This window comes from Gossypium arboreum, chromosome 10 (assembly GCF_025698485.1).
Source record: "Gossypium arboreum isolate Shixiya-1 chromosome 10, ASM2569848v2, whole genome shotgun sequence".
Taxonomy (NCBI): domain Eukaryota; kingdom Viridiplantae; phylum Streptophyta; class Magnoliopsida; order Malvales; family Malvaceae; genus Gossypium; species Gossypium arboreum.
Window position 1 is genome coordinate 98,300,186 of NC_069079.1, and position 14,045 is coordinate 98,314,230.

The 14,045-nt window shown below is 32.9% G+C and overlaps 2 protein-coding genes across 2 annotated transcripts; one reads left to right on the top strand and one right to left on the bottom strand.

Moving 5' to 3' along the window:
* Window positions 1-2,381: 2,381 nt before the first annotated feature.
* On the bottom strand, window positions 2,382-4,936 carry LOC108473290 (pentatricopeptide repeat-containing protein At4g02750-like). Its single transcript, XM_017774800.2, has 2 exons — window positions 2,838-4,936; window positions 2,382-2,680 (listed from the first exon to the last, which is right to left on the bottom strand). The coding sequence occupies exon 1, from the start codon at window positions 4,836-4,838 to the stop codon at window positions 2,856-2,858; it is 1,983 nt and encodes a 660-aa protein (XP_017630289.1). The 5' UTR covers window positions 4,839-4,936; the 3' UTR covers window positions 2,382-2,680; window positions 2,838-2,855.
* Window positions 4,937-6,498: 1,562 nt separating this feature from the next.
* Window positions 6,499-9,876, top strand: LOC108471381 (receptor-like protein EIX2). The gene is made up of 2 exons (XM_053020639.1): window positions 6,499-9,532; window positions 9,624-9,876. The coding sequence occupies exon 1, from the start codon at window positions 6,503-6,505 to the stop codon at window positions 9,122-9,124; it is 2,622 nt and encodes an 873-aa protein (XP_052876599.1). The 5' UTR covers window positions 6,499-6,502; the 3' UTR covers window positions 9,125-9,532; window positions 9,624-9,876.
* Window positions 9,877-14,045: the final 4,169 nt, after the last annotated feature.

A 14,045-nucleotide genomic window follows, 5' to 3' on the forward strand; every position in this document is an offset into this window, starting at 1 on the left:
TCCCGAAACCACTTCCCGACTAGGGTCAATTTTGGGCTGTCACATCTCTCTCTTAGTAGCAATGGAAATTCTTTTGATTTCTAGGTGGAAATGGTGAATTTTTGGTGGAAGGACCAAATTGTAAAGAAAAGAAAATTTCTTTCTTTTCCTTCTCTTCTAACGTTGGCTGCATGCATGGAAAGATGATGAAAATTCTTCATCTTTCCTTCCTTTTATACTAAATAATTAATAATAAAATAATAATAAAATATCTCATTAAAATAATATATATCTAATTAAATAATCATAAAATATCATCAACATCATCATTACTTTCTAGATTTCTCTCTCTTCCAATTGACCATTTTGCCCTTTATTATCTTTTAAAATTCCATCCTTGAGTCATCATTTAATTTTGGTAAAATTACAATTTAGTCCCTCATAGTTCTTCACTTATTCAATTTGGTCCTAATTCATCCATTTTCCTTAGTTTCTAGATCATTCTACTCTTAAAATATTTACACTATTGGTCCTTCAACTTTTTCATATTTACACTTTAACCCCTTAAATTTTGAGTATTTACTCTTGTGCAACAAAACTTTTCTCACTTTTACAATTTAGTCCTTTCTTGAATTAATATATCATAATATACTTCTTAATATTGACATAACTCAAAATTTCCCTTTATGTCACTTTATTTCCTTATTTTACTATATCAAGGATAATATCTTACTGTAAAAATTTTCAGGGTATTACAGGATCGTTGAGGCAGCTCAACAAGGTTACAATCAAGAACAAGTATCCATTGCGTCAAATTGATGAACTGTTTGATTAGTTGAAAGGTGCCACTGTGTTCTCTAAAATAGATCTCCGTTCTGGATACTATCAGTTACGAGTGAAAGACTCAGATGTACTGAAGACAGCTTTCAGAACCAAGTATGGGCACTATGAATTCCTTGTGATGCCATTTGGTTTGACGAATGCACCTATGGTATTTATGGATTTGATTAATAGAATTTCCAGACCGTATTCAAACAGATTTGTGGTGGTGTTTATTGATGATATTCTGGTATATTCCCAAGATGAAAATGAACATGCCGTTGTGTTGCAAACTCTACGAGAGAAACAATTATATGTCAAATTCAGTAAATGTGAATTTTGGCTTCAGGAAGTTGGTTTCCTTGAACATATAGTATCTACTGAAGGTATTAGAGTGGATTCGAATAAAATTTCAGCTATTGTCAACTGGAAACCACCGAAGAATGTGTCTGAAGTCAAATGTTTTCTGGAATTAGTCTATTATTATCAGAGGTTTGTAAAAGGGTTCTTAATGATAACTTCTCCGATGACTTGTCTGTTACAAAAAGATGTGAAATTTGAGTGGTTTGGTTCAGTTTTGAAAGGAAAGCTAAAGAAATGGATTACAACAATAATTAGTATTTCTTTTCCTATTTCATGTTCTTATGGTTTTAAAATGCATGTGTTTCTAATGTTTGTTTATGGGGTTTTTATTTTCTTTTTTAGCATTTTCATTTAAGGTTGAATTTGTATTTTTCTTTGATTATAAGCATTTTTTTTTCGATTAAATGTTTCATTTAGAAATGAGTTTGCTTTGATTTTTAATGTAATTGAAATGGGTAATTGAAAGAATGAAATTCAATTTTGGGCTATGATGAAAATAGTGGTAGGTCATTGTGTTTCTCTTTTACTGTAATAGCAGCTGGAGGGGAAAAGAGAAAGAGGAGAAGAACAAAAAAATAAAAACAAAATGAAAAAAAATTGTTAAACAATTTTTTTATAAATGACGTCTTCTATAACTTCGTGCTTATGTGGCACGCCACATAAACTACTTTATTGACTTGCAGTTTAACTGACAGCCAACTCACATTTACTGTTAAAATTAAGTTGATTTTTAAAAAATCGTATCGTTGAGAGTATCAATAAAAGAATGATTAAGGGTCAAATCCAAAAATCCATAAACGTTGAGGGTATTTTCGACAATTATGCTTTGATAGAATATGCAAATATTGAAAGGTTAAATTTATCATTAGGCCAACAAAAAAAGGCCCATGTTAAACTTATGTTAGGTAGCTAACGAAAAGTAACTAAAATATTTAATTTTTTTTAAAAATGTATAACTAAAACAAAAAAATTTAATGGTTGGGCCATCAAAATAAAAATAAAATAAAGTAAATAGTTTACTATTCTTGTATTTAAAAAAAAAATCCCTTCCATTTTTAACAGTCGAAGCTTTTCTGATCATTATTTCATTTCATTTTCTCTTCCTTGAGCCACTTTCTTGCTTCCATTTTGAACTTCGAATTTACCTTGTAGTTTTGTGCTTTCATTATTTTCTTCAATTACTAAGAAGTCAATTTTTTTATAGAGCGATTTCATTGAGGTTTTTATCGTTGAATTAAGGGTTTTTAATGAAAAACATTTCAAGTCTTATCAAGGAAGATGAACAAATGTAATTATCCCCAGGATTACAATTCCACCCTATAGCTGAAGAATTAATAACTTGATATTTTTACCAAACGTTCTCAGTTCCAAATTCTATGCTATCACCATTGATAAGGCTGATTTAAACAAATGTGAACTTTGGGATTTGCCTTAGAAGCTTTCATGATTTTTCACCGAAAGCTAAAATGCGTGGAAAAAGATAGAAAATACTCCACTGGTTTGAGAATAAATAGGGTCACTGCAAAGATAAAGAGATTTTAATGGTGAAATCACTTGTTGGAATAAAGAAAACTTTGATTTACAAAACTTTTAAACCTGTTAAAATTTTTTAAATGGAATTAACTTCGTTTGGATTTAGGATTGAAATATCATAATGCTAAACTCGAGTTGCTCACCAATATGATCAAGTTCTCTTAGCTGCTATTGTTTGCCTCAACCCAACTACGCCCCTGTTGCTTCCTCACCCCCTTCTCCTCCATGCAAGCTCGAATGCTCTCGGCCTCATCTCTCCGTCCACAAGAAAGATACATTTCAGCTAATATTAAGTATATGCCTGAGTTATGAGGTTCCTTTTCCAAAACTTTCTCAGCAGCTATCACCCCCAACTCCATGTTATTATGGATTCTGCAGGCTCCAAGCAAAGCTCCCCAAACACTAGCCGGAACTTCGATACCATCAGCTCTCATTTGATTAAGAAAACTCATTGCCTCATCTATGAGTCCGAATCTCCCCAACAGATCCACAATACAATTATAATGCTCTGTTGTTGGCTGAAAAGAGCATTTACTTTTCATATAATCAAAGTAGTATTTACCTTTGGCAACCAGACCAGCATGGCTGCAGGCAGATAATACACCGATGAAAGTTATGTGGTTAGGCTTAACATCAGTTAATCTCATTTGCTCAAACATCTCGAGAGCTTTTTCAGCATTTCCATGGTGAGCGAATCCGCATATTATAGAATTCCAAGAAATAACGTCATGTCTCTGCATGGATAAGAACTCAAGCAAAGCAGAGTGCATGTTGCCACATCTTTCATACATAGTGACCAATGCATTTGAAATGGCAGTGAAATGATTTAAACCCGATTTAACTACCTGTGCATGAATCTGGTTTCCGAGGTCTAAGCTTGGCAAATTCGAACAGATGGTGAGAATGGTAGTAAATGTAGCTTCATCAGGGTGAAAACCTGATTCCTTCATTCTGATGAAAAACTTAGATCCTTCTTCACCAAAATTAATTTCTCCTAGTCCACTTATCATCACATTCCACACGGTCACATCTCGAATTGGCATCGATTCGAAAACTTTAACCGCACTCCTAACCTCACCTATTCCAAAGTATCCAACAACAACATTCGTCCATGAAACAACATTGTTATACGGTTGTTTCTCCAAAAAAGCATGACCTTCCTTGACATGTCCATTTCTTATCAACCCCAACAAGATTGAGTTCAATGTTTTACAACATTTTGTGGGCATTTTCATGAAATAACCCAAAGCATTTACTAATCTTCTACATCTAACCAACCCATTTATTAACAATTTCCAGGAATCCAAATCCTTCTCAGGCATTTCATGAAAAATACTTTCTGCTAAGTCAACACACTCAAACCCTACATAACCCTCTAACATTACATTCCACGCACGAATATCCTTCACTGGCATCTCTTCAAAGTATTTACAAGCATCAGCCATCCTTCCAGCTTTTGCAAGCCCTGAAATCATAACAGTCCATGAAGCAACATCTCTATAACTCATTCTTTTAAAATACTCTTCAGCCAAGTCAAGCTTTCCACATTTCACAAGCCCTTCAATGACCAAGTTCCAAGATATAACATCTTTCACGGGCATCTCCTCAAAAATCTTCAACCCTTTATCCAACATTCCATTTATAAAATACCCTCCAATCATAGCATTCCATGTCACCACATCTCTACAAACCATCCCTTCGAAAACCTGCCTTGCACCTTGCACATCATGGCCATGCATGAGCCCTGAAATCACTATGTTGCACGTAAAAATATCACGTTCTGGCGTCTCCTGGAACATAGCAATGGCTTTACTGAAAAACCCGTTCAGAAAGTACCCGCGAATCATGGTATTCCACGTAACAACGTTCTTCTGAGGCATTTTGTCAAACAGATTCTGGGCTTCTTGGATAAGCCCATTTTTCATGAAAATGGAAATTCTGTAATTGTGGGGTTTAATACTTGAGATTGCTATGGATGTCTGATTGTCTTTTAAGAATGTTGGGGCTGAAAGAGAGAAGTGTCTACTGAGTCTTGTTGGAGAACTTCGGTTTAGTTTAGAAAATAACATGCCCAGATGCAGAGTGTGAGAAAAAGGTGAAGAAAAATTGATGAGCGAGCAATTGTTAGGTGGTTTGACGATCATGTGTGCTCAACTTCACGTGGAACCTCATACGTGTCTACCAGTTTTTAGTTGAGTTTGGGTTATTGGGATACCAACTTGGCAATTGTTCCTACTTAGTTAATGATATTTCTTTAAAAAAAAAGTTTAATGAATAAAAGTTGAAGCTTCCTTACGGGAACAATTACCGAGTTTAAAGATTAATTTGGATAAAAAATTCATGCACCAATATTAAAATAATTATCTAATTCAAATTTTAATATGAGAATAATTTTCAAGTTAAAGGATTAACTTGAACAAAAAAAGTTCAAGCTCCAATATGAGATCTTTATCTTGTGTTAAAATGAAGGATGTAGAAGGGCAAAGAATAGGTCCCTACTTCATTCCTTTCTAATTTTTTTATCGTACAAAAATATTTGTTTTAATAGTATTTTGTAAGTTTGAAAGTATTTTATAAGTTTCATTTTAAAGATGATATTGTAATTTTTTTTTATCAATTTTATTATAGGTTTTAATCATAACTGTTCTTTTTGTCACATAGAATTACCCATAGTCCCTCCTCAATCTATAAATAGGAGGATAATATGTTTCAATGTATTCAAACCCACCTTTTCTTGCATTGGCAACAATATCCATACCAATCAAATTAAGACTCAATCAACATGATGCTATGACTTTTTAACAAGTATATTTAAAATGTTCATATTTTAAAAATAATTTTATTTCAATAACTTAATATTTCAAATTCTTATAATTATTAATTTATAAAATAAAATATTTTTAAATATAGTTAAATATTTTTAATATTTTAAAAATAATCCACTATTTTTAAGTATAATTTTAAAGTAAAGAAGTATCTATCGGTTGAAACTTAGCTCAACTTACATAATTGATATTAAAAGGTTAAGTCTTATATTCAAGGACAGTGGGAGGAGAGCAACCAAGGATTTAACTCCTAAACTTGAAAAATTATAGTTTTTACTTTCTAAAATTTATAAAATTATAAATTAATAATAATAAAATTACACTTTACTCTTAAAAATAATAATATTTTAATTTAATTATTTAAAATTTCTAAAATATTAAACAATAAAAAATAAAATTTTATTTTAACTCTTATTAAAATTTATAACTTAATTCCAGATTTAAAATTTTTTGTCACTTCCCTACCTATATTAGTCCTTGGTTAGGTGTTGTATTAAAAACTCAAGCTCCATCAATTGTCAATCCAAATCATTTTTTTAAATTTAATATTTACATCCAAACTCAGCCAAATACAATCCATTGGTAATTAGCCACCGATCAACGTTCTACAGAAACGACAATCACGGAATTGATCAGAAAAGGGAAGCTAATGAGTGTGGAAAAAGCAGTCCGAAGTAAAACAAACTCTTTCCAACCAAAAAACACGAACGTTTGGATTTGGAACAGTCATCAGTTACTCTTTAATCAAGTCTAAAGCTTTGGGCGTGTCTATCCCGTCCACTAAAAAATGGGTAAGAATTGCATGCATTTGACTTTGAAGCCAAAATGTTGAGAAAAACGGTGTGATTACTATATATATAAAGCCATACTCTTCTAGTCTATTGCTTTTAGCACTTCAAACCCATTGTCATTTTCGTTGTCACATTCCACATAAGCTACCAAGTTTTAAAATGAATATTGAACGTAATTGGCTAGCTTGACTAATGGGTAAAAACATTACTGTTAGATATGATACTATAAATAGGAACTCTATAAACGTTGCCTTCCATAGTTTGGTTTCTTCATTAATTGTTTTAACAACTGAGATATCAATGAGTGTTCTTTTAGTAATTTTGTTTCTCAGTCTAGCAACCGTTAACATTAATGAAGGTTGCATTGAGAGTGAGAGCCAAGCCCTTCTCATGTTCAAACATGATATCATAGATGGTGCAAACCGATTGAGCTCTTGGTCTCTTCATCATGGTCATGGAGATTGCTGTCAGTGGGATGGGGTTGTTTGTGACAATGTGACGGCCCATGTGCTTGAGCTCCATCTTGCAAATCCTCGACCTCTTCTGGATGATTATGGCAGTGATGCTGAAAATGAAGCCATGGAGAGGTCTAAGCTAAGAGGTAAGATAAACCCTTCTTTGCTTAAGTTAACGCATTTGAGTTATTTGAATTTAAGCCAGAATGGGTTTGGAGGTATTCCCATTCCCGACTTCATAGGTTCTATTGAGAGTTTGAGACACCTTGACCTCTCCAAAGCTGGATTCGGAGGCTTGGTCCCTAATCAACTTGGAAATCTCTCAAGTTTGGAGTACCTTAATCTTAGAGCAGATATTGAAGATAATCTCTATGTTACCGATCTCCAATGGTTGTCTGGACTTTCCTTGATAGAACACCTTGATTTGAGTGATGTCGACCTTGCACAAGCTTCCAATTGGTTGCAAGTACTGAACACACTTCCTTTCTTGAAAATTTTATATTTGTCAGGTTGTCAGCTTCCTCAAGTTCCTCCACCCATACATCTTAATCTATCATCTCTTGCAATTCTTGACCTTTCTTTAAATGATATTGAGAATAGTTTGGGAGGATCCATATTCCATGGCCTTGTAAATATGACTTCCCTTAGACACCTTGATCTTTCTAATAACCTTTTTAATTCGTCGATACCTGAGTCGTTGTATAGTCTTGATTCTCTCCAGTTTCTCAATCTTGGCTCTAACAAACTCCGAGGTAAACTTTCAAGTGCCATAGGAAACATGACTTCTGCCATTGACCTTGACCTCTCAGATAATGAACTTGAAGGACCGATTCCAATAACAATGGGAAATCTTTGTAACCTAAAGTCAATCGTTTTCTCAGAGCTTAACTTGAATCAAGATGTATCAACCATTTTAGCAGTTTTGTCTGGATGTGTCTCTAATCAATTAGATAAATTGGATTTAAGTGGGTGTCATCTGTCTGGTCAGTTAACCAATCAACTTAGGAACTTCAAAAGTTTGAAGGAACTACATTTGTCTCGAAACTCTGTCTCTGGTCCCATTTCAATCTCCATTGCAGAGCTTTCTTCCTTGAGAGTCTTAGAACTTGATCAGAATCAATTAAAAGGGCAGCTTCCCCGTTCCATTGGTAAACTTACAAATTTGGAAATCCTTGATATTTCTACTAATTTGTTGGAGGGTGTTGTTTCAGAAACTCACATCGGCAATCTTCCGAAATTGAAAGTTTTTCAGGCTTCTAAGAACTCTTTTGTTTTAAGAGTCAGTCCTGATTGGATTCCTCCTTTCGAACTTGAACTCCTAGGATTGAGGTCTTGGAATGTAGGTTCAATGTTTCCTTTGTGGCTTCATTCACAAAAACATCTAAGGGATCTAGATATCTCTGGCTCAAGGATTACTGATAGCATTCCTGGTTGGTTATGGAATTTCTCCTCCCCATTCCAATATTTGAATCTCTCACACAACCAAATCCATGGGCAGATTCCTGGCATACCTTGGGCTATGTCGGTTGATTCAGTGGTTGACCTTAGTTTTAATCTTTTGAGTGGCCCTTTACCTCAAATTTCTCCCAATGTGTTTTTTCTAGACATGTCAAATAATAATTTGTCAGGATCTCTTTCTCCTCTTTTATGTTATAAGACCATGGGAACAGTAATTCTTAATCTTGGTGAAAATTTTCTATCTGGGGGGATTCCAGATTGTTGGCTGAATTGGCAGAATTTACACGTCATAAAATTAAGTAACAACAGACTTAATGGAAGCATTCCAAGCTCAATGGGAACTCTACAGTCCATTGTATCATTGCATCTTCAGAAAAACCACCTGTCTGGAGAAATTCCGTTGTCATTGAACAACTGCACAGATTTAATCCTACTTGATGCTGGTGAGAATGAATTGCATGGGAACATCCCTCGATGGATAGGCGATAGCCTTCGAAAGCTGGTAGTCTTGAGCCTTCGTTCGAACAAGTTTTCTGGGTACATACCGGATGAGCTCTGTGCTATTGGTTCTCTCCAAGTCTTGGACCTTGCTGATAACAATCTCATCGGAAGTATACCAAGATGTGTAAGTAAGTTTCGAGCAATGGCAAAGTTCAATGGCTCAATGGGAACTGCTATATCTTATGTGATTGGTGCAGGCACTTTTGTTGCAACAATTGTGATGAAAGGTCAAATGCTAGAGTATAGCACAAACCTTAACTTGGTGAGAAGCATAGATTTGTCTAACAACAAATTATCAGGAGAGATCCCCGTGGAAGTAACAAGTTTATTCGAATTGCAAGCATTGAATTTGTCCCATAATCTTTTTCTGGAACAATTCCTGACAGAATTGGTGAGTTGAGATCACTGGAATCTGTTGACTTCTCTGTAAACAAGTTGTCTGGTTCAATACCTGAAAGCATGTCGTATCTGACATTTTTGAGCCACTTGAACTTGTCTTTCAACAATTTGTCCGGAGTAATCCCTTTGAGCACTCAGTTACAAAGCTTCGATTCATCGTGTTACGCAGGCAATCAACTCTGTGGATTTCCAGTTCCTAATATGTGTCCTGATAATGGTACAATTCACGGTGTTGGACATGGAGGTGGAAACGGCAATGAAAATGAAACAGACTGGTTCTGGTCCCGGTTAGTAGTCGGATTCGTTATCGGCTTTTGGAGTGTGTTTGGTCCTTTGATGTTTGATAAGCGATGGAGGTCCATTTATACACTTTTTGGTTCTCAAACAAATGTGGAAAATCATTAACTCTGTAAGTGCATGTGACTACACAATATCTGACAGACAAACTATATTATGAATTAACAATATAGTTCTCACTGTACTTATACTACTGATTTCAGGGTCATGGCATGTTTTGACTTTCAATGAAGACTGTTGATATCAGAAATCTAAGGTAACCTTAGAAGTCAAGTATTCGATCTTTACCAACTCAACCAACTGGTTGTACAATATATCACATGATCAAAAGGCTTTCTTCTTGTTCAAAACTAATGTATCTTTTAGGTAAAATTATGCTATTAGACTCTATAGTTTGTGTAATTTGTTATACTTTAATTTGATCAATTTTAATCTTGATCTAATGTCACAATCAAATCTATTTGATTAAATTATGTCATTAGTCCTGTACTATGTACATAGTTATAGATTTAGTCCATATTCACCGATTGGATTATTTTTAGTGACTATATTGTTTTAATTTCAAAATTTTAATCTTAATAGAAACGACGCTGGTTAAATCTATTAATTAATTTTTGGTGAGTAATATGTGAAAATAACAAATAGACTTAGCACTGCACGTGTGATAATAAGTTTGACACGTCAAATTTTAAAAATAACATAACTTAATGAATTTAATAGTTATCATTTGATTAGGACTAAAATTTTCAAATTCTAAAGGAACATAGACTGAAAATGACCAAATAAAAGTATAAGTATTAAATCCACAACTTATACAAAAGACATTATCTAATAGTAAAATTTGACATATTTTTACATCAAGTTTTTCTTGTTGAAAATTGGAAATAATTTCTATTCAGAAGACAACTATTTTCTTTTAAATTTAGGATAATTTAGGATGAAAAAAACCAATAGTACTTAAAAGAACACCCTAAACCATTACTTACTTAATCAAAAGGAAACAAATGAAGGATATTTCTTTTCTCACTACATCAGTTTAACTTTTGGATTAAACAACACTTTTATCCCTTAAATTTTTTAACTTAATTTTTAATATTTTTTCGGTTAAAATGCGTTGTTTGTCTCTTTTATATATAATTTGCGATTTGATTTTAACACTTTAAAAGCTAAAATTCAAATTTTTATTTTTAATTTAAAAATTATTAAAACAACAATTTATGATTTACAAAACAAAATTTAAATTCAAAAGTATGATTATATGTGAGAAAAATATTAAGACATTATAATGTCCGTCATTAAAACCGTACCAAAAAAATCATGTTATTTAAAAGTTGAATTAAAATGAGCTGAATTTTAATATATAAAATAATTTTCGCAACAAAAATCAGTTTTGTTTTAAATGAAATGAAATTTTTATCACCTCCAAAAATATATCCCTTCAAATAAGTCGATGAATAAAAAAATGCAAGGTTCTCTCGTCACCTCGGTCCAGAGTCCAAACTTGATAATTAACTATTGTTTGGAAACATTGCCTTTATTATTTTTTAAAGAAAATAATATAAAAAAATCTACTAAATATTCCAATTATTAATTTTATGAATTTAAGAAAATTTTACGCCTTTAGATTAACAAAATAGCTAAGACTAATAATGTCAAGTCCGTCGTCGGCATTTTATCTCCCCTCAAAAAGCAATTTCAATTTATAAAAAAGTTAAACGCAACTTAATCAATTTTCTAGAATTAAAAATATATATATAAATTATACAAAAAAATTGAGATCCTAAGAGTTGTACATCGAGCTATCTATAACCTTGTCTTTTCTCGTATTTATAAATTTATTCAATTTTGATAGTTTCAAAGACTACTAAACAGCTCGGGAAATCTAAAAGATATCGCTCCACAAAGCCAAAGGCTAAAGCACAAAAACCCAAAAAGTGAGACATGGAATTTTCCCTTTTTCCTTCCCTCACGTGAAGCTTCCAATTTTTTTTTTTTCCGTTACTATATATTTTGCACCCAAACTTGTCGATTTGTACATTGGTTGGCCAACTAATTGGATACTTTTTCAATTTTCATGTTTTTACTATGTTAAAACTATTAGTGATTAAACTCTCCTTATAGGCAAAAATTGCATGGAACCCCTAAACATATATCAAGTAGTGATGTGTCGTTAAGAGCATCAAAAATATTTTATCCTTATAAAATAACGAAAAGAGTAATATAAGAGAACTAGGGTCAAATCCTTAGGGACTGGATTTCCACAAATTCCTATTCCTCGAGATCCCGAGCAGAGTCGTGCCCAAGAAAAATAGCGTACCTGGAAAAAAAACAGAATTAAAAGTTTGGATAAATTAAGATTGCGTAAATTGAAATTGAGTTTGTAAAAATAAACAGAGTTGAGAAAAAAGAGTCTTTGATGGAGAGATTCTAACCTCCGGTTATCTCGATCCTTCTTGGGTTCAATCATAGCCTTTTAGGTGATCCTTCTCGAACAGAATAAGCTAGTTATAGTGGAAGATGACACCTACGACCACTAGCTTCATTTAGATTTTAGACTTACAATTTAGAGGAACCTGACTCTAGCCAACCGTCGCTTTTGTGGGACCGTCTTAATCTAGATCATCACTTCTCAATGGCGAATGTCACGCCATTTTGTCTCTTGGGCTCGATAACCACTGATGCAGTAAGCTAGGGAACCGACTGAGCAACCTTTCTAAAACATACAAAGCGGTCGTCTTTGCACAAGATGAAAAGATTACTTTTGAAGAGACATGGATGGAAGCGTCAGTCCCGTAATGCGAAGAAATGATGAATATTTGTTGAGAAGGTTAAGCTCGAATTCTGAGCCTCATGAACCCTTTTTGGCTAAATGAATTTAGTGGCTCATGCTTTTTGGGAAAAAAGAAATAAACTTAATAAAAATGAATTTTTATTGAATAAATGAAAGGAACAAAAGCTAGAACTTTTTGGGAGAGAGAGCTTTTACAGAAAAAAAGATAAGAGAAATTTGTGTCACTCCATCCCCTATTTATAATACTTAGAAAACCTAGTTTGTTCCTATTTAAATTCTAAAAGATAAATAAAGATAAATAAAAATAAAAGCTGAAATTAAATCTAAATAATAATCTTAACAATAATCCTAATATAATTCAAATTTAAATAGAGTATTGTGTTTATAAAATCTCTTCTTTGAACTTTTGCCCCCAAGTCTTTCACACTTTACATTTTCTGCACCAATACTTTTCTATTTTGCATGATGGCCCATTTATCTTTAAATTCACGCTTTTTTCCCTTAAATTTCTTTTTGCCTTCAATTTTGTCCCTACAAAATAAAAAACCATAAATAGCTCAAATTAGTAGGATCATACTCAAAATAAATATGTAATTAATACATAAAATATGTCATTCCAGAGTATTATCAAATTTCCCCTACTTAGCCCATGCTTGTCCTCAAGTATGGTTCCTATCGACCGTGAAATTTAGTTTTTACCATGAAAGAAATATCACTCCAAAGTTTTATAAAAATTAAGCATAATGCATATGAAAAATTAAAGAGAACCTTTAGCTTGCTTTAAGTAAAACTAAAAAAGTATTCCAATTTAATCACACAAAAATCAAAATCGACTTGGATTATTTCATGAAAATTTGGTAATTTACTAAACTTACCAAGACACCCTATTTGTTTCCACTCTTAGTCCCCAAATGCAATTTTATTATTAATACAATTTTTTTTTTTTGCTTAAGAATATATTGAACCTTTTGACGCGAAGAGAGATAACAGTCAAACACCCCACCCTGGTTACTCAACTCAACATATTCTTAAAAATTTTGTTTAATTTTGGTTAGCAGATTTTTACCTAACATGTCACACAACCTTTTGGCGCGAAGTAGGATGACAACCTAAGCACCATACCCTGGTTGCTCATTCAGTCACGTTTTAAGCTGCACTCAAAACCACAGAGGTATCAAAATTTATTATAATGAAATAGAATTTTAAGTTTGGAGGACTAGGAAAAACAATCAAGTGTCAAAAATAAGTTTTAACAACCACCTAACAGTCATGAACATAATTTTAGCATGCAATTGTATTAAGTGTCTTCTTTACATTTAGGCTTAATCAATTTTACTAAAAGCAAGATAGGGTTAACTCTATTATGATAGCCTACTAGAAATAAAATAGTGGAGATGAAATCAATATAACAAAATCATAACTTACTCAGTATATAGGAATCATGCTCGTAAATCAAATAGTGAGCAGTTTCTAGTCAAAATCTTAGGCATGAAAAAGGGCAGGATATACTAAAAATAAATAAATATAGGCAAAAAAAGCATAAAGCAATGGTAATAGTGACAAAACAGTAGATAAAACATCAAAGACAATTAAGAATGTCTCCTCACTACTTAAAACACATTATTCTCGATGTGAAAGAAAACAAACAAATAAGCGAAAAAAGAGGAAAAAGTTTAGAAAAATTCCCCATATAGTCACTATCGTTTCCACGGAGCTGCAATGAGATCAGTCATCTACTGGTTGGTGGTGTTGAATCATGCCTTAATGCATTCCAATCGTTGCTCAATGGTCAATGAAGGTTGGTCTTGATTGAGTACCTCGTGCGGATTTTTCC